General features: G+C 36.1%; 1 protein-coding gene across 2 annotated transcripts; it reads right to left on the bottom strand.

Moving 5' to 3' along the window:
• Positions 1-17589: 17589 nt before the first annotated feature.
• LOC127101545 (transcription initiation factor TFIID subunit 15) lies at positions 17590-24533 on the bottom strand. 2 transcript variants are annotated; one of them, XM_051038986.1, is made up of 9 exons: positions 24366-24533; positions 23796-23913; positions 23177-23345; positions 22480-22835; positions 22175-22366; positions 21072-21155; positions 19138-19216; positions 18628-18754; positions 17590-17995 (listed from the first exon to the last, which is right to left on the bottom strand). In XM_051038986.1, the coding sequence occupies exons 3-9, from the start codon at positions 23294-23296 to the stop codon at positions 17811-17813; spliced, it is 1143 nt and encodes a 380-aa protein (XP_050894943.1). In that variant the 5' UTR covers positions 23297-23345; positions 23796-23913; positions 24366-24533; the 3' UTR covers positions 17590-17810. The 2 variants fall into 2 exon arrangements, with proteins under 2 accessions (XP_050894943.1, XP_050894942.1); XM_051038985.1 differs by lacking the exon at positions 23796-23913.
• Positions 24534-26527: the final 1994 nt, after the last annotated feature.

The raw sequence follows: 26527 nt of genomic DNA, 5'->3' as shown, positions 1-26527 counted from the left end.
GGTTTCCTGAATAACTTTTATGTTGAACCCCATTGTCTTTGATGTGGCTAGCTTAGATAAAAGGTCTTCTCGAAATTTTTGCTCGCGGGGGACGTTTTCTATTTCAAAAGAGGTGAAACATGAGGATAAATTATGTACCTTTTGTAGATAATTATCAATTGTGGCTCCTTGGCTTGGTTCTTCCCGGAGACTTGGTTAGCGGTCATCTGTGAGTCACTTTTGGACTTCATTCTGAAGGCTCCAATCTCTAAGACGAGGATCATTATAGAAATGAGAGTCTCGTACTCCGACTGCCACGTCCTTTTATGTTAGAGGTGTTATCCATTATGGAGGCGTCTCCTCTCCTGAGGGCGAGCTGGATTCTGCCACAAAATCTTCTAGAGATTATGATTTGATGTTTCACCTTAGGACGTACTATATGTCATATTCCAAGAGTTCCATTGCCCAGAATACCATTCTTCACACTAAATCGGGTTTCTTCAAGACGTGAGAAATAAAATAGTTGGTTTTTACCAGGATTTTGTGACCCTGAAAGTATGTTCTCAGTTTTCTCGCCGCAACAATGATGGCTAACGCCAGTTTCTCAATCTTCTGATAGCGTGCTTCGTTGCCCCTGAACACCTTATTTATGAAATATACAAGTTTTTTTGCCTTGTCTATTTCCTAGATAGGGACTTAGCTCTTTGCCTGATATGTGATCGAGATATAGACGAGTAATGATAACTCATCTCTTGGGCAAGTTAGGACGGGGGATGATCTGAAGAAAATATTGACCTTGGTGAAAGCCTCCTCACATTTGAGGTCCACTTACACCTATCATATTTCATTAAGGTGGCAAAGAAGAGGAAAGCTTTGTTGCTTGCGCGGGAGAGAAAATGGGATAGGGTGGCGAGGCGACTTGTGAGTGGTTAATTCCTTTACATTAGTGGGACTCCTTATTATGATGACTGCTTGGAACTTATCTGGGTTAGCCTCGATGCCCCTCCATGTTAGCATGAAAACCTAGGAATTCCTTGGCCTGAACCCCGAAAGAGCACTTGGAGGGACTTAGGCGGATATCATATTTCCTTATTGACTATAGGACATCCTCAAAGTCTTCTATGTGGTTGTTCCCTTCAATAGTCTTAACTATCACGTCGTCGATGTAAACCTCCAGATTTTGTCCTATTTGGTGAGCGAATAGATCATTCATGAGCCACTGGTAGGTGGCGTCGGGGTTCTTGAGGCAGAAAAGCATGATATTGTAGTAGTTGTTGCCATGATTTGACGTGAAGGCAGTTTAGGGCGCATATAGGGGATCCATCTGAATCTGGTTGTATCTTAAGTATGCATCAATGAAGTTCAGCGTGCAATATAATGATAACTCATTGATGAGGAGATCGATGTCTGGAAGCGGGTATGGGTCTCTAGGACAGGCGAAATTCAGATGAGGGAAATCAACGTACATGTGCCACTTGTTGTTAGCCTTCTGTACCAGAACCATGTTGTCCATCCAGGAGAAGTATTTTGTTTGCTTTATGGATTTGATGTCATATAGTTTTCCCACGTCTTCATCTATGGAGGCCCTTTTTTCCTCACCTATTTTCCGCTTCCTCTATTCCACTGGTTTGGCGGAAGGGTGGATGGCGAGGAGATGACATACCTCTTTTGTTTATCCCTGGCATGTTAGAGGGATCCCAAACGAACATGTTTACATTCTTAATGAGTTGGTTGACTAGTTCATGTTCCTCCTCTAAGGATAACGAGGTACCTGTCTTCATAACCTGGTGCGTGTGAGGACCTATCTAGGCCTCTTTCAAATCTTTTGTGGGTGTGAGCCTTTATGCTTTTGTGCCAGTATGGCGTTCCAACACTCAAAATGAGTATTTGGAACTTCAGAAGAATGGACATCAACAAGGGAGGGCTCTTCTCTAGTTGTCTCCAGGCTACTTTGGTAGCAATGTCGGGTGGCTTGTTGGTCCCATTGGATTGTACTGACCCACCCACCAGGAAGTGGGTATTTTAAGGTCAGGTATAAGGTGGATATGACTGCCCCTAGGGCATTGATTGTCGGTTGCCCCTATAATGATATTATACGATGATAGGGCATCTACAATGACGTAACTAACGTCAATCAGCTTGGCGTCCACTCCCTCGCCACATGTGGTTTCAAGTGTTACATGGCCTGTTATTTGTAATTGTTTGCTTGATAATCCCGTCAAAGAGCCGATGAACATCAATAGACCTACCAAGATCTATCAAGACATGTCTGATATCCCAATTTCTGTGTTTCACAATGCTAACCAAGGGATCATCGTCATAAGGGTTGACAGTGAGGGTATCCTCCTTAGAGAAGATAATGTTAACCCCTGTTTTATCTTGGGAGCTTATATGGAAGCCAGGGGATACTACATTTGTTGCAAATACATGTCTTGCATATTTATTTCGGGAGGATTTGGAACTACCTCCACCGACAAAATCTCCGCCTATGGTGTTTGGGTTGTAAGTTAGTGTTTTATTGGTCATCCTCAGTGTGTGGCCCGAGTTAGTTTTATCGAAGCCCCACGGTGGACGCCATTGTACTGGTCAAAAAGTACATGTGTTCTTGTTTCTTCTACATGGGCAGGGGACTCAGAGGTCTTAGTAGGTATATTATGTTGTATGATGGTTAAGACTTGCCCACAGTGGCGAGAAGCCCTGTATGACGGTGTTTTACGGTCGTTTTAGGATTCCTACTAACGTGAGGTGAGAGGTTGTATGGATGGTCGATATTCTTAGGTATAAGCTGATGAAGGGTGTGATAAGTGTAACTTATGATCAAGTTAAGTGTTATGCTTTTAGGGTGTAATGATCTTTCTTCCTCCTCTGAGAGAGGTGTATTTATAAAGGCCTTTAAGGCCTAGGGTTCTCTTGGAAAGGGCCACCGCTCACTCAATCAATGGTGGATCGTTGAATCCCTATTTTCAAAGAGGTTATGGGTCAGTTAATGACCCTGACTTCTCCCTTCCCTAGGAACGTCTTTTCCCATGTTTCTCATGTCTGAGCGGTAGGGAGACTTTGGGGGGCGAGGTGATACCTCCCCCTTGGGTGACTTATTATCGTCTCTCCTTGGGCGTCATATAACCATCTTCCTAGAGGAGACCTTATACGAATATAACACTACATAAAAAATTGGTCTCTAAGGTTCTACAACCTATTTTACTACTTCACATTATCGTACACTTGCGGCGTGTCAGCATGAACGAACCATAACCTCAAATGACTCAAATTCAAACCAAGTCTTATTAAAAGCAAACAAACAATACATTTCTATTGAATGCATCATAATATATCATAACTTTAATATATTAATGAATTGCATGCATCACAAGTAAAAGAAAAATAAAAAATAAAACAAAAAGCAAGGATTTGAAAAACTTGTCATTGTGAGAGATGTTTGTGCTTAGCTTGAATGAAGAGGAGTAGAAATTTATTAAGATACTAGATTTAAATGTACATGAATACAACTTGAGAGGAAAGTTGGAACAATGTGAGAAATGAAAGCTCAACTTCAATAACATTGATTTTGTTCTGTTTCAAACGGAAGGGAAATAAGAGAGAAAGACAAAGCGCGTGTATTTAATTGAAAGCGTACAAATTTCAAATTCGCGAGGTTTAATTCAGAGTTTGAAATTCATACATTTCTTTTACTTTGATTTTATTGTGGTTCCTGTTAGACTATGGCACGGATCTAGAAGGGGGGTTGAATAGATCCCAATTAAAAATTGAGTCGGCGCTACCAATTAAAAATTGGTTTTGAAAATTTGTTTTAAGTGCGGAAGCGGCCGAGGAAAATATAGTCTAAAACGAACGGTTATTGGAAAACCGGATATGCGTCTAGCCTATGGATTAGTGATAATGTAGAATAAGAATCACTACACTAGTCACACTATCAATGATTTATTTCACTTGCTAGGATTCCTAGTTCCAATGACTCAAAGAGCAAACCAAACTAGATACACAACTAAGATAATTTTGGTTTAGGCAAATTATCAAACACTTGGTGTGCAAAAACACTCCAAGTGATATTTATGTTGAGTAAGTGATTCCAATTAGTCTAGTACAATATCTTATTGTACTTTGGATTCAAAAACAGAGTTTTAACTTCTTACTCAATTAATATCAAGGTTTGATAAAAGTGGTTATACAAAAATCACTTATTTTTAAGCCAAAACAAATATGCTGAAAAATAGAGAAGACAAAGATTTGATGAGGCAGTTCCCCCGCCGTCCTCGCTTCGGGGTACGTCTGCCCTCAATTCTAAAACTAGAATTGAGTTTACTTTAATAGATATCACATGTTGAGTATAACAGTTTATACAAGGATTGACAAGCAAATATACAACAGAATTCTCAAGACGTTGAATGTTGCTTCCACTCCTTGTTCCTTGATTCAAGGTGAATCAAGTCCTTCGATTGTTGTTGATAGACCTCCGATTCTAGCCCCTTTGTTGAATAACTCTCAGTTCTTCAATCCCTCGGCCCGACTGATCTCAACTACAACAGATCGAACCCGAAATCTTCCCTTCAATATCATTGAATCCGCTACTAGATTGATGAAGACTTCCTCTTCTCAATCACCTTCGCTCAGCTGAAAATTGATGAAGAAATCGTCCAAAAACCCCCAAAATCAAACCAATCTTGGAGGACAAAACCCTAAAGGTTTTATTCAAGAAAAAACCTGTCGCAAGCTTCAACCCAAACCGGATTCCCCAATCTCGGCTTCGAACGTTATCACCTTTAACCAATCACAAAGCACTTCAAAAATGGTTGTGTGTAATTGATGTGTTGTGAGATGTTGAAGATGAAGATGAAGAATCTTGGACACCTATTTCACTTTTTCTTGTTCTTTGTACACTTGAATCAATTTGTCAAATGTCATTTTGATACAAGTAGCTGAACTTCTATTTATAGTAACAAACCAACCAACCCACTTAACAGCTTTTCAAACAAAGTGGGAATCATTTAAAATCTGTGTTTGCGCACGAACGGTCGACCATAGCAGGTCTATGCGTCGACGCATAGCCTGCAGTTTTGGACAGTCTGAAAAGCACATCAGTATGCGTCGACCATAGGTCGGCGTGCGCTGACCCGTGGTTCATGCGCCGACCCTGCGGTCGACTCAAGCCTTCGTGCGCTGACCCGTGAGGAAATGCACTAGGTTATGCGTCGACCCTGTGGTCGACTCAAACCCCGCAAATCTGCAAAAATTCAGATTCTTGTGGTTTTCATGCATTTTGTCATGACCACATTTTATCCACATATGTTGTATGAAATATAACAGTTTAGATGAGCATAGAAAAGGATATGATAGGTGATATGTTGCATTTGTTTTGTAGAGGTGGAATCGACAATGTTGATTCATCCATGGTGGTAATTTGTCATCATCGAAACCTATGATTGTATGTTGTATGACAGTTTGCCCTTACATACTCCCCCTTTTTTATGATGACAACCTGTGTGAAACCAAAGAAAAAACAACATGCAATATTTACACACACTCCCCCTTTCTTTTGTAATCTAAGGCTGGCTGCAAAACAAACTGTTAATTGTTGTGAATATCTTGGCTTGGCTTTGGTACATGCTCTTCTCCCCCTTTGACAACATCAAAAAGAGAAAGAGAACTATTATTCAACATAACATGATATTCAACAGGAGATAGCGAATCATATAACAATACCACACCAAATATTATTACTGAACGAATTGAAAAGGAGATAACATTAAACTAGATTAGCAAACAAGCATAACAGAAAATAAGTTCAGTCAAACAACAAAAGTACAGATGCACATGCAGTTTTATGCCCTAATAGCCTCGTCCTCGACCGAAACAAGCATCCGTTATTTGGTCAGCAACACTACTTAGATACTTGAGGCCCACATCGACGGACCGCTCCTGTCGTTCAAATGTTTCGGTGAATGCTGCATACCGTGCATTCATGCTGGTAGAGAGGTTATCGAGCCTCTCATTTTGTGCTTGAAGCTGGCTGCTAATATGAGCATAACGCTCATCCTGAGTTTGTATGAATGATTGTTGAGCCAGCTGCATATCTCGCACCATATCTAAAAGTTCAGAAGAGTTTTCTTGTTGCGGAGGATATGGTGGAGATTTTTCAGCATCATATTGATATGGCTGATAGAATTGGCGTTGTGTTGACCAGCCCATATGTTGCCATTCACCCCAGCCACCACGGTTGGGGGCATCTTCTTCAGTCGAATAGGTATTCTGAACCCAAGCGGTGTTTGTGTAGTCGTGTGTGTCTGCTTGTGGAGGACTATCATGTTGTTCTGCTCCTTCTTCTTCGTTTTCCTCTTGGTCTTCTTCTTCACTTTCATCACTTTCATCATATCCTTCAACACTCGTAGGAACATACCCCCTGCGAACAAATTTGTATGTTCTCCGCTCATCACACCAAAAGTATCCCATCATAGACAAAGTTTTTGGGCTGAATTCTTTATCTGAGGAAATGGAGGTATACTGAAAGGACGGATAATCAACATCGGCTGCAGTAAGAACCTCTTGAATAAAAGATCCATAAGCAAGAGCAGTGCCTCGTCCGGAGTCTCGTAAACTAAACATCCTACTAGCAATGTAGTAGGGCCAGTTTATTTTACGCTTATTTTTCAGGATATATATGAGATGAACCTCAGCCTGTTCAACTCGGGAAAGGCCACCTTTCTTAGGCCTCAGGATGCGCGCCACAATCCACTGAAGAATACGCTCACCTATTTTCAGCTTACCGGCAGTGACAGTTCGTGGGAACGCATCACTGTTCACAATGTGGTCTGGGTAGGGTCGTTTCAGCATAGCGTTCAAAGCGCTCTTAAACTCATATCCTTCTATTGTGTGAGAATCAGTTACCTCAGCAGGAGGATTTTCATCAGCAGCCAATGTCAGATCAAAAAATTTATTCCAAACAACAGACTTGAAAGATACCTTTCTTGTGCCGATCCTGGAGTGAAACTTTTGACCACGAAATTTGTCATGAAGGCAAGTGTAGAACACGCGGACTAGGTCTTCGCTATATTTGGCATTGCATTCCAGGAATTTGATAATACCGTGATACTGTAGCAGATTCATGATGTCAACGAGATGCATGTGTTCTGCTGTGAGTTTGTAGAAGGCATGTTGCCTCACAACTCCTCTTTGACTAATGTCTTTGTTGAAGGTGTCGACAAGAGCCGGTGGAACTAATGAAACCGCGGTAATGGGTAAGGAGGCAGAGGATGATTCCCTTGATCTCTTACCGGTAGGTCTACGGGATGAGGATTTAGGGTTTTGGGAAGAGGAGAGGCCAAGAGACAATAGGCACTAGGTAGATGCAACTCACAATGTAATGGGTTGAATGCACACTTAATGAGAATTTGAAATGTAAATGCATGGGAAGTTTGAACGTTTTCTACAGAGAAAAACTGATTTTTCGCGCGATGCGTCGACCATACCCTCTGCATGCGTCGACGCATACTGTTTGAATTTTTGAAAAAAAGAAAGTTTTTAAGGTGTGCGTCGACCATTGCCCTGTTATGGTCGACTCATACAGGCAAATTTTGCAGATTTTCACTATTATGCACATATGCTCACATGTTTGATGCATAAATAGAAAGCCACACAACATTAAACATCCAAACAGATATGGTATATGAAATAAGTCATATATATACAATATTATCATGTAATACAACTATTTTGCCATGAAGGTTGGGAGAGAGAGAAGGGTAAAGGAACAATATCACCTCGATGCCGAAATAACTTGATGAACAATATACTTGTGCTTGCAACAACATTAACTTGTTAGAAGTACAAGACTATAGTTTTAAATGAAATAAGATAAAGCAAGCAATTTATGAAGTCCGTTCCGAAATGTCGAGAATACAAAGTTCTCGGCGAATATGCAAGAAAGGCTCAGTAGCTAGCGGCTTTCTGAAAATGTCCGCTAGTTGATTTTTAGTGTTGACATGTTCAAATACAACATCACCTTTCTCTACATGATCCCGAAGAAAATGGTGTCGAATTTCGATATGTTTGGTGCGAGAATGCAACACAGGATTTTTGGTAAGATTAATGGCACTTGTATTGTCACAGAAAATGGGAATACGTTCGAGTTTGAGATTAAAATCCAATAATTGTTGCTTAACCCATAGGATTTGAGCACAACAACTACCGGCGGCAACGTATTCCGCTTTGGCGGTTGACAAAGCAACTGAAACTTGTTTCTTGCTATGCCAACTGACCAAGGAATTTGAAAATAACTGACAAGTACCACTAGTGCTTTTCCTATCCGATTTGCAACTGGTAAAATCGGAATCGGAGAAACCTACCAATGAGCAATCATTACCTTTGGAATACCATAGTCCATACTTCGGAGTACCGGATAGGTATCGAAGTATTCGTTTGACAGCTTTTAGATGGGATTCCTTGGGACATGATTGGTATCTTGCGCACATACACACGCTAAACATAATGTCGGGACGAGAAGCCGTAAGATAGAGAAGTGATTCAATCATACCTCTATACCTTTTTACCTCTACGTCCTCACCGTTTTCATCTTTATTCAAGTTTGCACATGTTGGCATGGGGGTGTCAATGGCCTTAGCTTTTGCCATGTCAAATCTCTTGATAAGGTCCAAACAATACTTTGTTTGACTCACGAATGTTCCTTCATTGAGTTGTTTAATTTGCAAACCGAGAAAGTATGTGAGCTCCCCCATCATACTCATTTCGAATTCACCCTGCATAAGATCTGAAAACTATCTCACGAGATTCATGTTAGTAGACCCAAATATAATATCGTCAACATAAAATTGTACTAATATCAAGTGCTTTCCTTGACGTTTAATAAAGAGGGTTGTGTCAACCTTTCCTCTTGAGTAACCTTGATCAAGTAAAAATTTACTTAGGCGCTCATACCAAGCTCTAGGAGCTTGTTTGAGACCATATAAAGCCCTTTTTAGTTTGTAAACATGATCGGGATACTCATGAGATTCAAAACCCGGAGGTTGTGCGACGTAGACCTCTTCATTTATATAACCGTTAAGGAACGCACTCTTAACATCCATTTGGAATAGTTTAAAGTCTTTCGCACAAGCGAAGGCAAGGAGAAGGCGTATAGCCTCGAGTCGGGCAACCGGCGCATAAGTTTCCTCATAGTCGATGCCTTCCTCTTGATTATACCCTTGCGCTACTAAGCGCGCCTTGTTATGGGTTATTACCCCGTTTTCGTCCAACTTGTTCCTAAACACCCATCGGGTGCCGATTACTCGATGACCTCGCGGAGGAGGGACAAGGTCCCAAACCTCATTTCTAGTGAACTGATTTAGTTCCTCCTGCATTGATAAAAACCAGTGTTCATCGAGTAGGGCTTCTTTAGGGTTTTTAGGTTCCATTTGTGAAACGAAAGCGAAGTGATAACAGAAATTACTTAGCTTTGATCGAGTGGTAACGCCCTTTGAGATATCTCCGAGAATGTTGTCAATTGGATGGTCTTTGGGAGACTTCCAAGATTGAGGGAGATCATCGTTTGAAGACAGATGAGCTACCTCGGTTTCCTCATGGTGTACATCTTTATCCTCCTCAACTTTGACTTTGTAGGGTTGATCAATCCCCGGCTCGCCACTCTTGAGTATTTCTTCCGTAGATGTACCTGCACCATGAACAACACTACCCTTTCCGACGTTTCTCGGATAGGATTCATCAAAAGTGACATGTACAGACTCTTCCACAGCAAGTAATTGTTTATTATATATTCTATATGCCTTACTCGATTGAGAGTATCCGAGGAAGATACCTTCGTCGGCCTTGGAATCGAACTTGCCCAAGTTTTCCTTTCCATTATTTAATACAAAACATTTGCAACCGAAAACATGTAGGTGAGAAACATTTGGCTTTCGCCCTTTTAAAAGCTCATACGGTGTTTTATTTAGAATGGGGCGAATGAGCACCCTATTCAAAACATAACACGCCGTACTAATGGCGTCGGCCCAAAAATATTTCGGTAAACCACTTTCGTTAATCATTGTTCTTCCCAATTCTTCCAAAATTCGATTTTTACGCTCCACAGCCCCATTTTGTTGAGGAGTACGTGGAGCGGAGAAGTTATGATCGATACCATGGTTACTGCAATATTCTTCAAATAAATGGTTTTCGAACTCACCCCCATGGTCGCTTCTAATTAAAACAATGTTTGTATTTAATTTATTTTGGGAAAGCTTAGCAAACCTTTCAAAGGCGGCGAACGTATCGCTCTTGCTTACTAAAAAGATAGTCCAACAAAATCTAGAAAAATCATCCACTATTACGAAACCGTAATAATTTCCTCCTAGACTTTTAATCCTAGACGGCCCAAATAAGTCCATATGAAGAAGTTTGAGAGGTCTCGTTGTTGAAACAATATTTTTGGATTTAAATGAGATCCTCGTTTGCTTCCCTTTTTGACAAGCATCACAAAGGTGATCCTTGGTGAACTTTATTTTGGGGAGACCTAAGACTAGATCTTTTGAGACTACTTTATTTAGTAAGTCAAAGTTAACATGTGCTAAACGCCTATGCCATAACCATGAATCTTCACTCATTGTTACAAGGCATTTGTCACTTGTTAACGATACTTCGTTCAAGTCTAACATATAGACATTATTCACTCGCAGGCCATTAAACATACTCTTCTTATCATCATTATGTACAATTTTGCAACAATCTTTTGAAAAAGATACATTGTATCCTTTGTCACATAATTGACTGATGCTAAGTAGATTGTGTTTAAGACCTTCGACAAGCAATACATCAGAAATAGTAGTGGAAGAAGGGTTACCTACACTACCTTTACCTAGTATTGCTCCACGGTTGTTGTCACCATAGGTTACATATCCTTTCTTCTTAGCCACGAAGTCAATGAAGAGTGATATGTCTCCTGACATGTGCCTTGAGCATCCATTGTCGATAACCCATCTTCTCTCGGTGGTCTCGAGGCATTGTACCTATGGAAATGCAATTAACACGAGAAGGTACCCAATGGCTTATTGGGTCCTGGATGGTGAGTAACGAAATGGTTGCATTTGGGCAGCCATTGATAAATGCCTTTAGGAACTAAGAATCTCCTAAACCTACATTTAGCAATGGAGTGGCCTTTCTTGCAACAATAAAGACAAGAGAAATTAGTATTTTGATTGCCTTTGCTATCTTCATCCTTTATAACATATTTATATTTTTGATATGGATTAACCATACTTTTTCGAAAGTTTGATTTATCGATTGCAAAGGTAATCTTGGGCTCAAGAGCCTTGTCAAGTTTGGTCTTTAGGTTTCTTACTTCACCTTGCCAAATATAACAAATATCACACCCATAGTTGATTATCGTATTTCTAAGGTCCTCACAACCTGCTTTTGTGCTGTCTACTATAGAAGCTTTGAGTGCCTCAAGTTTCCTTTCGGATTCTCGAATTTTTTGTTCCAAATGGATAAAAATTTGGTTATTTGAGGCAAGCCTTTTAAAGGCCTCTTTAGCTTCACATTGTAAAGTATCAAATGCAGCTTGTAATTCATGATGAGACATACTAGAGGATTTTTCATATTTAGCATGTCGTACCTGTTTCTTTTTGTTCTTTTGATGAGCAGAGAGGCAAAGGTTTGCAGCTTCATCTTCATCACTAGAGCTTTCATCATCGGAGGAGTCGCTATCGCTTTCCCAAGCTATGTATGCTCTCCTTGGCTTTGATGATTTCTTTTCCTTTGTCTTCTTGTTCATCGGACAGTCCGGTTTGTAATGACCGGGCTTCCCACAAGTGTATCACGACCCTTTAGTCTTTTTACCTTTTGAGTCATCATTTTTAGAGTACCTCGATTATTTCCAGAAGTTTACCAAGTTCTTCTCGGAATGTTGGATGCCGTTCTTTCTCACGTAACGATTGTAATGTTTAACGAACAACCTCATATCTTCGCTCTTGTCCTCTTCTTCTTCGTCGCTCGAGGAATAATCACTTTGCTCTTTTACTTGAGACTTCGAGGAGGAAGTCTTAAGAGCTATAGATTTCTTTTCACTCACCTTTGTTTTGTCCTTCTTTTCTTTCTTTTCATGTTGTTCTAGGCTCAAAAGTACTTGTTCGTTCTCTTGTAGTTTTCCAAATAATGTTGTCAAGTCTAATATGGTGAGATCATTTGCTTCTTTGATGGCGGTCACTTTCGGCTGTCATTCCCTGTTAAGACATCTCAAGATCTTATTAGCAGCAACATCATTGGAAATCGGCCTACCTAATGAATGTAATCTATTGATGAGATGAGTAAATCTCTTTTGCATGTCAGCAATGGTTTCCCCTTGCTCCATGAAAAAGAGATCAAACTCTTGTGTTAGTGTGTTGATTCTTGCCAACTTAACATCGTTCGTCCCCTCATGGGCGATTTGTAGTGAATCCCACATGGCCTTAGCAGTAGGACAATGAGATACACGATAGTATTCATCTACACCTAATGAGGGGATTAGGATATTTTTGGCTTTCCAATCATAATTGTATTTTCTTTCATCATTATCGGTCCATTGTGCTTCGGGCTTTGGCACTAACTCATTATTCTCATTGGTCATGGTTATTTCAATTGGACCATTGAGAATAACGTTCCATATTTTTCTATCTATGGAATTTATGTGCACCCGCATACAGTCTTTCCAATAACTATAATTTTCACCATTGAAAACGGGAGCTCTATTATAAGCCCCTTTAGGTTCGTTAGCCATTTTCTATCAAGGTTATATTTTGAAGCACAGAGTGAACCGGTGCTCCTGATACCACTTGTTAGACTATGGCACGGATCTAGAAGGGGGGGTTGAATAGATCCCAATTAAAAATTGAGTCGGTGCTACCAATTAAAAATTGATTTTGAAAATTTGTTTTAAGTGCGGAAGCGGCCGAGGAAAATATAGTCTAAAACGAACGGTTATTGGAAAACCGGATATGCGTCTAGCCTATGGATTAGTGATAATGTAGAATAAGAATCACTACACTAGTCACACTATCAATGATTTATTTCACTTGCTAGGATTCCTAGTTCCAATGACTCAAAGAGCAAACCAAACTAGATACACAACTAAGATAATTTTGGTTTAGGCAAATTATCAAATACTTGGTGTGCAAAAACACTCCAAGTGATATTTATGTTGAGTAAGTGATTCCAATTAGTCTAGTACAATATCTTATTGTACTTTGGATTCAAAAACAGAGTTTTAACTTCTTACTCAATTAATATCAAGGTTTGATAAAAGTGGTTATACAAAAATCACTTATTTTTAAGCCAAAACAAATATGCTGAAAAATAGAGAAGACAAAGATTTGATGAGGCAGTTCCCCCGCCGTCCTCGCTTCGGGGTACGTCTGCCCTCAATTCTAAAACTAGAATTGAGTTTACTTTAATAGATATCACCTGTTGAGTATAACAGTTTATACAAGGATTGACAAGCAAATATACAACAGAATTCTCAAGACGTTGAATGTTGCTTCCACTCCTTGTTCCTTGATTCAAGGTGAATCAAGTCCTTCGATTGTTGTTGATAGACCTCCGATTCTAGCCCCTTTGTTGAATAACTCTCAGTTCTTCAATCCCTCGGCCCGGCTGATCTCAACTACAACAGATCGAACCCGAAATCTTCCCTTCAATATCATTGAATCCGCTACTAGATTGATGAAGACTTCCTCTTCTCAATCACCTTCGCTCAGCTGAAAATTGATGAAGAAATCGTCCAAAAACCCCCAAAATCAAACCAATCTTGGAGGACAAAACCCTAAAGGTTTTATTCAAGAAAAAACCTGTCGCAAGCTTCAACCCAAACCGGATTCCCCAATCTCGGCTTCGAACGTTATCACCTTTAACCAATCACAAAGCACTTCAAAAATGGTTATGTGTAATTGATGTGTTGTGAGATGTTGAAGATGAAGATGAAGAATCTTAGACACCTATTTCACTTTTTCTTGTTCTTTGTACACTTGAATCAATTTGTCAAATGTCATTTTGATACAAGTAGCTGAACTTCTATTTATAGTAACAAACCAACCAACCCACTTAACAGCTTTTCAAACAAAGTGGGAATCATTTAAAAACTGTGTTTGCGCACGAACGGTCGACCATAGCAGGTCTATGCGTCGACGCATAGCCTGCAGTTTTGGACAGTCTGAAAAGCACATCAGTATGCGTCGACCATAGGTCGGCGTGCGCTGACCCGTGGTTCATGCGCCGACCCTGCGGTCGACTCAAGCCTTCGTGCGCTGACCCATGAGGAAATGCACTAGGTTATGCGTCGACCCTGTGGTCGACTCAAACCCCGCAAATCTGCAAAAATTCAGATTCTTGTGGTTTTCATGCATTTTGTCATGACCACATTTTATCCACATATGTTGTATGAAATATAACAGTTTAGATGAGCATAAAAAAGGATATGATAGGTGATATGTTGCATTTGTTTTGTAGAGGTGGAATCGACAATGTCGATTCATCCATGGTGGTAATTTGTCATCATCGAAACCTATGATTGTATGTTGTATGACAGTTTGCCCTTACAGTTCCAAGACTAGATTTATTGTGGTGTGTTGGGGTCCATCCAAATTCCAAATCTGCACATTTTTTACTTATATTTGGCGTGTTTTTTTTTTTGTGCCTATGAATTTCAAAATCTAAATTTTAAGGGTATTTTGAAATTTTCACTATGAGTAACATATAGTATAGTGAACAATACTCAAATTTTAAATAAGAGTCTAATTAAAATCAAAATAATACAGTATGGTAGTTTAATTTTTGAATTCAACTATTTTCTATTTTAAATTCAGTCACAAACATATGATAATGAATTTGAACCATTTGATTTAAAATAAATGAGTGAAATTATGTGTCATCTTTATTCTCAATCAATTTTTGTCTCTCCTCCATTATTAAAATGACTTAAATTAAAATATTATAGTTCTGTCTATCAAAATTTTCTCTCTCATTCATTTATTTCAAATCTAATGGTTCGAATTGATTCTCATGTTCTCAAATCTCAGATAACTCTTCACCACACATCTGTATAATAAAATCAACCGTTGAATTGAAAGATATATTTTATTGATTATATCTATAAAATTTAACATCAATCGAAAATAATATGATATGTTAACGAGATGCATAAAAATTAACGTCTTACAAAACTTTAACAAAATCTTTAATTTTGATCCTTCATTTTAATATATCAAACAATTTTTTATTGATGTTAATAAGTTTCATTTTAACAAAATCGTTATATATATATATTTTTATAAAATCCTTCATAATTATATTTTTTATACCATAATTATTATATTTCTTAATATATTAAAGAATTAAAAACGATTTATAATAAAAATGGAGGGAGTATCTCTTTACTTGAAAAATAATATGTATATATCAACCAATACAATAAAAAAGACAATATCAAATCGGAATGTACATAATTTTTCTTGTAATTTTACTATTACATTGATTTAGCAAATCTGAATCATCATAAAAAAAATAATTTAGAAATCTATTTAGCAGAAACCTAAATCAATTAATTAAAAAAATTTACATTAATTTTTTTAAATAAAATATATAATAAGTGATTATTAATGTAAAGAGACATTATATACTTTTACATAAAAGCCATAAAAATATAAAATTATTTAAAGTTAAAATTTGAATTATCAACAATGACAACTATCATCAAGAGGGTTGAGAGACTTTTGAGAGGGAAATGCGGGGTGTTTTAATGTATTTTTGAGTGTGTTAAATGAAAAATAAATAAAATAAATCTAATACTGTAATTAAGATGAATTAAGATGAGAGAAGAATATTGGTGTGAGATAGAAAAACACGATTTTTTTTTAAAATAACCATGTTTTTCAAAAAAAATACGAAAATAACCATGGCGTCAGATGTATTGGCGCACATGCATTGGGCCTCATGAAGAGGCGTTTGTGGCGCCTGCATGGCGCCTGTGTGTTGTTTGTGAAAAGAAATTTAATTTTGAAGTCAACAGCAACCTTTTGATTAAGAGTCAAGCACGTTACAACTGCACCACAGACCCTTCATGTTAATTTGTTTCATCATATATTTAATATACCGTGTATAATTTCAGTAGATTAATAAATTACTAAACCTTAGTTGAATTTTTTCCACTTAATTTTAAAATAATGTATAATTACAATAGATTAATTTTTTTCATCTCTATATATTTGTCTTAATCATTTTCACTTAGAACTTTTATACCTATTTTAAAATTTTAAATTAATTAAATATATATTTTATTTTATTTTATCATTGTTTTAAAATATATAAGTTAAGAATATTATTTAACATTTGCATTTTAATTTCTTAAGAGTACAATCGTAATTTTATATTATAACATTAAATATAAAATATAGATAATATACATTCGACATATTAAATATGAACGTAGATAGCTAAAATATTTATGTTTATTTAAAATTCATTATAATAAAATTAAATAAAATATATTTTTTTTATTTTATAAAAAGAATTGTTTAATAAAAAAGAGTATTGTATAAAAGAATATTTTAATTTTATAAAAATAAACATTAAATAAAATAATGGATGAAACATAGTGTAAAATAAAATTAAATATTTTAACTATGTTTATATTTTAAAACAAATATATAGAGATGAATATCTACGTTCATATTTTATATATTTTAAAACAATGATAAAATAAAATTAAATATATATTTAGTTAATTTAAAATTTTAAAATAGGTATAAAAGTTCTAAGTGAAAATAATTAAGACAAATATATAGAGATGAAAAAAATTAATCTATTTTAATTATACATTATTTTAAAATTAAATGAAAAAAAATTCAATAGTTAGTAATTTATTAATCTAGGATTTGTGGTGCAGTGGTAACGTGTTTGACTACCAATCAAAAGGTTGTGTGTTTGATTCTTGTTGGCTGCAAAATTAAATTTCTTTTCTCCCCCGGCGCATCCTCTCCCAAAGTTGGTTATTTTGGAAAAAAAATTGAAAAAATGATTATTTTCGTTTTTTTTTTTAAAAACATGATTATTTAAAAAAAAATTGAAAAACACCATGTCTTTCCCTCCCTAGCCACAACCCTTCAACCACCACCACTCACGATTTTTATTCAAATTATTAAAAATAAGTTTAATATTAAAATACATTTATTTTTAAAATAATAAGCAACATAATTTTTAAAACAAATAAAGGAAATATTATTTCCAATCTATATTTATGAATTTGTTGAATATTCACCCATCTATTTAGAAAATGATAAATAATAGTTTAAATTTTGGATGGTCTGTTTCCCAATTATCTCCCTTTCTCTCACTATCTATCTTTTAATTCACTCTCTTTTCAATAATTTTTTTATTTTAACAAAGAGAGAACAGAATTAGGAGAAAAAGAGAGCTAGAAAGTTAGGAGAGAGAGGAGAGAATAGTGAAGAAGAGGATCCAATCCCTAGTTTTTAGGTTTAAGGGATAAAAAAAATTAAAAAGTATTTTAATTCATCCATTACAATCCAATTCAGATTAATAGGCGGTAATAAGATTACACACATGAAGCAGACAAGATGCTAATAGTTCAAACTATTGTGAATATTCTCAAATAGAAATTTGTCCAAGGAAATACTAACAGCATAAAGATCTTTGGTTATACATTAGGTCCATGCATTCATCAGATTGCAGGATATCAATCCCCAAATTTAAGGATTTAATTCAAAGCAAATGAAATTTCTAGTCAAAAAGGCAACACATAATCAGTGTCAAAACATCAGGATGCACTTCTACTGCTATTTTTAATATCGGTGTCTACTCCGGTCCCGATCTCGCCCATAATCCCTGTCTCGATCTCTTCCTCTGTCCCTCTCTCTATTCCGACTGCTTTGTCTCTCCTTCTCGATTGGCTCTCTGCTTCTCTGCTCTCCATCATCACGATCCCTTCCCCTGTCTCTGCTTTTTTCTGTAGCATCTCTGTGAATCCCTGCCATAGGTGTTATAAAGAGTAAGTTGGTTAGCAGGTCCAACCAATTCAGGATTTCATACACAAACGTGTTGATGATCACATATCAGAGTGACACGATAACTTGTCTAACATTTTTTGCAAATTGGATATCTGTACTATTCTGTAGGCATAACTTGAACCTACGATCTCTACGTATCCTTACATGAGAATATATGGCAATACCGTATCTTGTTTTTAGAATGCGCCAAAACCAACAACCAGATGATTTTAGTTTTATGCATGGCCATCAAACTCGAAGGCAATCAATCAGTACATATATTCATATATTAAGACAACTAATAATTGGTTTTGAAATAGTATGCATGTTTGAATGTAAAAAGATGCCATCAATCAGTTGCAAAAGAATGGAAAAAAAAGGAATGACTAATAAAAATAACAAAAGATAGGATAACATGAGAGTATTTGACAATGTTAATTCCTCTAGGGCCATAATGATTACTCAAAAAAGTATAATGTAAAAGTATTTGGGAACATGTTGGAAAACTGAAAAGGAGGGTGGAACCGTTGAGCTTGACAAGTCCGCAAAGTTGCAGCTTCAGCTTGCTCTGTAACTAATTTAAAGGCAAATAATTCCAGGTATGCAACATTACCTAGATCCTCAACCTCCCAACCAGCACGCCCTGAACCAGGAAGCACTCGTGCAGCTTCAGATTGCTGTGTTTTGGCACGGAATTTCTTCTTAAGGTTTCCAAATTCATCATACAGCTCACCATCATCCTGGTGGTAGAAAAAAAATCACAAGCCAGAGTCACTTAAATATATACCTCCTCTGTCCCATTTATATGCAAAAAAACTTAGTTTTTGTCCCAAATGAAAAGCAAAAAAAAATCAACTTTTATTATATTTAATCACTTTGTTCCAAAAATGTATCATTTTCAATCTGAAATTAAATGTAATGAAAATTATTTTTACATTTTCCCATTAAACTTATTCCAAAGAAAAAACAAAAAGTCATATTCCAAATTATTATGTTTTGGTTTTCTTGTTTTTTTTTGGTCAAGTGTTTTGGTTTTCTTAATAAGTGTGATTTTTTTTATTATAATTTGGGACATAGGGAGTATTTATATTTATAGCATGTATGGTCTTAAAATCAATCTTACTTCAGCCTGCCGCCTACGACGTTTAGTTTCTTCAATTTCCTCTTCATCAAGCTCCTTGTAACCTCCAGCTCGCCCTCCTCTGTTCAATTAGAAAGTAACCTGAGTTAGAAAACAACAACAACCAAGCCTTATCCAACTATGTGGGTCGGCTGAGTTAGAAAAGTAAGTTTAAACTGTATAGGGAGTGATGTATCCCCATATATACAGGTTGGTGTTTAGTCCTTTGATGTATCCCCATCATTGTTATAATAATATTAAGTTTTCACTATTTATCTTCTCCTTCTTTTACCCTAACTGCATGACTTCAACAAAGACTAAGAAAAATATAAGTTAAATCATTATGAGATATTAAGACTCGAGGTTTATCATTGGACTTAATTTGTGGCAGGACATTATAGTGCTGTTTGATCAATGTAGCCAACCCAACAGCATGTAGGTGTGGTTTTCCCCCCTATCCAATGTTGAGTTCCTAATTTGAAACTTTTAGTGCCTCTGGGGAAGAACTAGTTCACAATTTCCCCTAAACAAATTGCAATACAATTTGAAAAAAGGGGTTTAAGGGGGGAAAACCACACCTACATGCTGTGAAACAAATGAAATGGACATTTACCAGGAAAAGGATTGGCTGGCATTTGATTGCAACATATGCTTTATACTGTGAAATGATATGTCTCAAACCATCTTTGTTAATAGTTCGGGGAACAAATTTTAAGTTACATTTATATTTGAAAAACACAACAGTGATGTGGTGCTCTACAATGATGAGATAAGCACAATGCCATAAAGCACCACTAACTACTTGCCCATGGGAATAGATAATATACAACTTGACTACAACCATAGCCATCCAATCGTGTAAGGTTGCTAATGGTTATTCAGTTTTACCCACAAATATCAAATTATTGAGATTTTTAACAAATAGGAAAACAAAATAAACACATGCTCCATTTGACATCAACAAAATGTAATATTTGTAATCCTTAGAGGGTCAAAAAATACAATGCCGCAAAACCACATGCACGGCGGCATATTGAAAAACAAAAAACATGTTCAGTTAAAATATTAAACGAATATGATGATTTATTGTGAAGAAAACACACAAAAATTATGTGTGGATGATATGAGGATCTTGCATTGGATGTGTGGGTAAGACTAGACGTGATAGAATTAGAAATTATAACATCAGAGAAAGACTTGCGGTAACACCTAAAGTACAACAGAAAAGAGATGGTGGAAACTGGAAACTAGATATGGTGGTTTGGGCATGTAGAGATAAGACTTGTGGATTATGCTGTAAGGAGATTAGACCAGATCGCGGGTAGTCAAACCGCTAGAGGTAGAAGAAGAATATATGAAACTATAAACAAAACTATTGAGATAGATCTTGAGATTAATGAATTGGATAAAAGTATGGTATTTGATAGAACATTATGGTGTCGTTTGATCCATGTAGTTGACTTAGTGGGATAAAACTTGGTTGTTGTTGTTGTTGTTGTATGATGATTACATATGAATTTAACACAACAATAAGACATAAAAGTGTATCCTTACTACCTTAAACAGGACTCCCCACTTGGCATCAAATATTGTTTTTCTTAGAATCACATGTTATATTTCAATTATAATTGAACAGATAAGAGAGAACCAGCAGCTTCAAAATAGTCATTTGGTTCTATTTTATCCAAGAACATCCACGTGTATATCTAGGATACAAACACAACTAAAACTACCGACTTTCTCTTATATTTCAAAAAATAAATTGTATGCTTAAGGGTTTTATGTTTTAAAATTTGCTTTACGAATTACAGCTTTTCACTTGTTTATCATTTATTTTTTGAAATGTAAAGAAATTGTACGTGTTTTCATAGACCTGCCATTCAGAAGTGTCACTAATAGTACATACTTGAAGGTATATAAAGAATTAAATATAATACCTTACACCACCCTCGTTGTGGCCAGGCTTGTTTGTATTGCAAATATTGCATTTTAACCGCTTTGCCCAATTGATATTGCCACACCTATGCACAAAAAAAAGACAGACAAATAAGTACATTAAGAATTTCAATTAAAAAATAAAAAATCCTGAACAAACCACATCATGCATGTTAATTCCAAGTTTAATGTCAGGTAGAAGTATAAACAGATGTTAATTCCAAATTTAATGTCAGGTAGAAGTATAAACAGTCTCAGCCTAACGTTCAGTTGAGTAGAGCAAGACTCATTCAAAATGAATAAAACTAATGATGATATAACTGACCATGAGCACAAATCATATAGACAACTTGCAATCAAATGCAAAATCAACTGCCACAACCCACAAGGACAGAGGAAATAGAGGTTAACGACAACGTCAAAGAAGCTATCAGGCTTACTTCAAGGTCATCATACCCCGTGTCAAAGTTCTAAACTATTCATATTATTAACATTACGAACACTTATTCTCTGTAAATTGTAACAGATTCAGTAGACCTTATGTGGCTTTAAGTTTGCAAAGGCCGCTAGATTTGCACTCAATCACATCTCACATGAGGATTGCTTCCTTTAAAATTCATAGAGAAATAGAATAGCATAAGAAGGAATGATAGATTGAGTTGGGATGTGCCAAAATTAATACTAAAGGCAAAAAGGTATGCAATTTGGCTAATATATAAAATTTCCTTACAAAATTAACAAACCTTATGCAGCAAACCATGCAAAGGAAAAATTAGGAGATATAAATTAAAGAAAACAGGTAGGCATTAACTCCTGTTTGAGCCATTAACTCCTGTTACACATGTACAAACACAAATCTCACCATCATATTCAATTTACACATGGTTTAACTGTTCGCCAGCACTTCGTCCAACATAATATAACACTACAGTAACCCAATTGATGAGACAAGGCAACGTGTTTATCAAATTATAAGAAATTTATACATGTCAATTGATATCAGTAAAATATTGAAATTTGAATTAGAAAAACAAATTTTAAAATGAAACCAAGTATAAATAAACCACAAAAAAAAGAATGTGGAGACAATATGACAAAATCGTACATTGGACAAGACCAGTCATTGGGACCAAATAGTCCTGCAGTTGCACCAGCTGGACGGCCAATACCCCCTGAATCTTGCCCAGAACGTCCCCTGCCACGGCCACCTCCTCCTGCAACGCCAGAAGCACCAGCAGGGCGTGCACTTCCACAGCGATTACACGCACCACGAAAAGCAAAATTCACATTGGAGCAACTGCAATGACAAGAAAAATGTGTTGTTCTTTCTGCACAAAAAAGAAACTACTGCGACTGAAACAGTGCGTAAAAGAGCAAGAAAGAGCTGCTCACCAATCTCATATCACAGACCTTGTATTCGGACACATCCAATCGCCCTCTTGTTGCCATGGTTTGCTGGAAGCATCAATTTGACCTATACCTCCTCCATTAACACCATTAACGTCACTTTCAGTTTCTTCTGGTCCAACAACATCACCAGCAACAACCGGATCTGCTATTGAACTATAAGTTTGGTCATCCTTGTTTTTTGACTCAGCTATATAAACTCCAATTGCATTGCCATGAAAATCTTTGTTGTTAAACCATTCAACAGCAGCCACGGCAGCATGCGGATCCTCATATGTCACAGTAGCATCTCCCTTTGGTTCATTGGTCTCTTTGTCTCGATATAACCATATTTTAGGTCTTCCTGTACGTTTATCTTTCTGCAAAACATGAATTGTAAATGAAAAATGACTGATAGTTTGGAAATAGAAGGTGACGCAGAAAAACAGAACCACGTAAAGAGGAAAAGAAATGCAATAAATAAACAAATCAACCATTCAGGAATCCAAAATAACCCTCTCTTTGCAAGGAAAATAAATCATTCAAGTAATCACATCTTACATAAAAATGAGTTTCCAAACTGGCCATGATAAAGTCCCAAACATTACCAAAATGTACTGGTAGTTATCTTCCTAAATCATGATAAAATTTCATTTCTTAAAAAAATAAAAGTTGGACAATAACATAGCATCATTTCAAAGGATAGCTGCAGGCTCAATACCTTTATTACTCCAATGGTACCAAAATATTCAGCCAACATATTATCATCAGTCCCATGAGGCAGGTTGCATACATAGATAGACCCATTAGAAGGAGCAAATTTTCCAGGAATGCTAGCCATGGAATCTCAATCTCATGAAATAAAAAGCAACGAGAACCAGCACAGAGCTCTGAAAAAACAAACAATACACATCATTTCTTTTAAACATGTAAAAACTAAAAACAGCATCGCAAAAGAAGCAAGGTTGTTAATTTCATATCTCAAAAAATAGCGGTTTGATCAAATTCCGCTACGCAACAGTGATACTATAACTGCTGTTTGACAACATTTGGTACTAAATAGCATGCGGCTACGACGTGTGCTATAGCTGCTATTTACCAACAGTGACTAACACTACTAGATAGGCATGCAAATGCACACGAAAAATGTGAAGACGGAAAATTTATATCAGCAAACACCCACTCTAAGGATAAAACATAACACAATAATTATCACATCCCTACGCAAGTTTCTCCTATGACGTTCCACAACAAAAGCAAACATTCACACACCATACATATTGCTTATATAACCATTAGATGAAATCCATACATATCCTCCTCTCAAACACAATTCTTACAGAGTGTAGAGCTAGAACATCTCATCGAAGGATTTATTTTTCACCAGAGACTTCCTACTACTGAGTATCTCCATGCACAAATCTTTGTTTGCAGACCTAGCATGCTTCCAGTAGGGCCCTATTTGTATAAACAACTTAATTAAGCACTTATGCTAGCATAAGCACTTATGTACAAGTCATTTTTATAACAAAGGACTTATGTGGGTAAATAAACTCAAATAAACCAATCTAGGTTAACCTCATTGAAAAAACCTAGATAGTTATTAAATGGATGAATGGATGCAAATCATAAGAGAAACACTAACAAGGTAATATCACATATATCAGTGCCATTCAATAGTTAAAAATCGAGTATGCGGAAACTGAAAATATCATAGGTTAGAGTATGAATTGCGGTAATTTGCGAAACTAATTGTTGTATGGTAATGCAATCGGAGATGAAGTAAATCGGCGATTTGTGAAATGGACGTTATGTTTCGATGAAATAAAGAAAATGAATACTGTAATTCAAATATTAATGGCGAATCGAACGAAGAAATGAAGAGAGATGAAGAAGAAAGAAGAGTTCACCGGAATCGAAGCGGCGCGTGACGGGGAGAAGCACGCGCTTTGCTATGTTCTTCTCCGATGGATAGATCTGTGATTTATCGCTCCGTCTACAGTCTCCGCTCTATTCCTCCACCTCTTTGATAATCCTTAATTCCTCTTCGATTTTTTTATTCGCGTTCCTTTTTATTTCGCGTATAACTGGTTGTCTCTACGGCCGTTCTCGTAAAAGTTTTACTTTCACCGCATTTTCTTTTTATTTATTTAAGGCTTAAAACAACATTTTAATTTTTTTTTGAACTAATTTGGATTAAATGAAGTTGTACGAAATGAAGTGAAGTAATGGAGTTAAGGTGTCTTGAAAGGGATTATTTGTACTTTATATTTAACTTTAATACATGTTTTATTAACTAAAAATATTATAAATTATTTCATTAACTTTATTTCTGTCATTTTATTTGGTCTCTTCCGTTAATATTTTTTTAAAAAAAAACTTTAAATTCTAATGACGTGGCATGATAGAATGGTCATTGATATAAATTTAAATCAACATATATAATTAAAAACGGATACATGGTTCAAATTGCGAGGATCTTCCTTTCGGAGGTTAAAAATCCTCAAAAATAAAATATACATAGTTTAAACAATGTAACTATTTTTAACTACGTATATTGACATATATTTGTACAAATGATCTTGTTGTCACGCTACATCACCACAACTTAGTGTTTTTTTTTTCCATAAATTGACGGAATTGACCAAATAGGACAATATAAGTGAAGTCAAGGGACTAACTTCTAATATTTTTTAGTTAATTGACTAAAGCGGGACATTAAATTAATTTAAGAGATTTGGTAACAAATTATGCCTATAGTGTATCGCGGTAAAAAGTCACCAAAGTCTTTAGATTTTAGAGATATATTTTCGAACACACCTAAATTACATATCCTCAGCATTTGAGTAACTGAGTCACCCATATTTTATTCAAAAATGTGTTCAGAGATGTATCTCTGAATCACCATTAATTCAAAACACTGAGTTTTACGCTCAGTGAGTTTTACGGAGATGCATCTCCAGATGGGTTTTAATTCATATACCTCACGCCTGAATTTTTCCCTTTCCTTCTTCATTTGTTACATTCTCACAAATTCTTTAAAGAGCTCTGAGCAAGATTTAAGCCTTCTTCATTTGTTACATTTTCACAAATTCTTTAAAGAGCTCTGAGCAAGATTTAAGTGTGCAATTTTTCAAGCTTCAACGCTACTTCAACTACATTGCAGTCAATATTTCATTCACTTCATTCAAGCTTTCGTACAATATCTATCTATCAGTATGTTTCTCATTTTCTTTCTATTTCTGAGTTATGATCCATGTATTAGGCAAACTAGGTATTTTCAAATGTATTAGTTTATAGTTACATTCAAAACATGTACTTTGTTTAGACTTGCATACAAATATGTTGGTGTTTAGGACATTGTATATATTTTCTGGAATTTTGCTATCGCACATTTTTACAGAGATACATCTCTGGATTTTTCTAGATTTTTTTGCTTTTTCTGTTTTGTGGAGATGCATCTCTAGATATTTCTAGATTATGTTTTTCTATTTTACAAAGATGCATCTTCAAATTATACTTACATTAATTTTGATATTATTTTCTATTTTGTCTTACATGGACAAGTGTTGAAAATTATGAGAGATTGAGGCACGATCGTGTATTTTAACATGTTTTTGTTCATATGGAAAGGGCAATATGCTCAAGCCCACGAGTTAGTGCTAGTTTTTTTGACACATAGGTGTCGACGTCACATCGTCGCATGTCTCTGACTTCATAAGGGTGCGTGTCTCAGACTCCAACCTTCTGAGGGCACGTGTCTCTTGTTAACCCTCTAGTTTATGAAGCCATAGAGCCCAATTATTGGCTCCTAATTTTGACGCCCATTTTAGAATTAAAAAATGGAGTTCTCTATGAAGATGTTTCAACTGAATAAGATATTGGGAGCTCTAATCGAAGATGCCTTGATGAGAGGATCAAGATGTTGCAGGGACTTAGAAATAATTTTTAGTGTTTAAAGACAGTAAATTGAGAAATGTACGTTCAATTTACACCATTGTCATTTACTTTGAAGTAATTAAATTCATCTTTATTTTCCATAAATATTTCTTTGTTTTAAGGATTTATCTTT

This window comes from Lathyrus oleraceus, chromosome 7 (assembly GCF_024323335.1).
Source record: "Lathyrus oleraceus cultivar Zhongwan6 chromosome 7, CAAS_Psat_ZW6_1.0, whole genome shotgun sequence".
Lineage (NCBI taxonomy): Eukaryota > Viridiplantae > Streptophyta > Magnoliopsida > Fabales > Fabaceae > Lathyrus > Lathyrus oleraceus.
The sequence above is the reverse complement of the archived record's forward strand: the minus strand, read 5'-3'. Positions and strand labels throughout refer to the sequence as shown.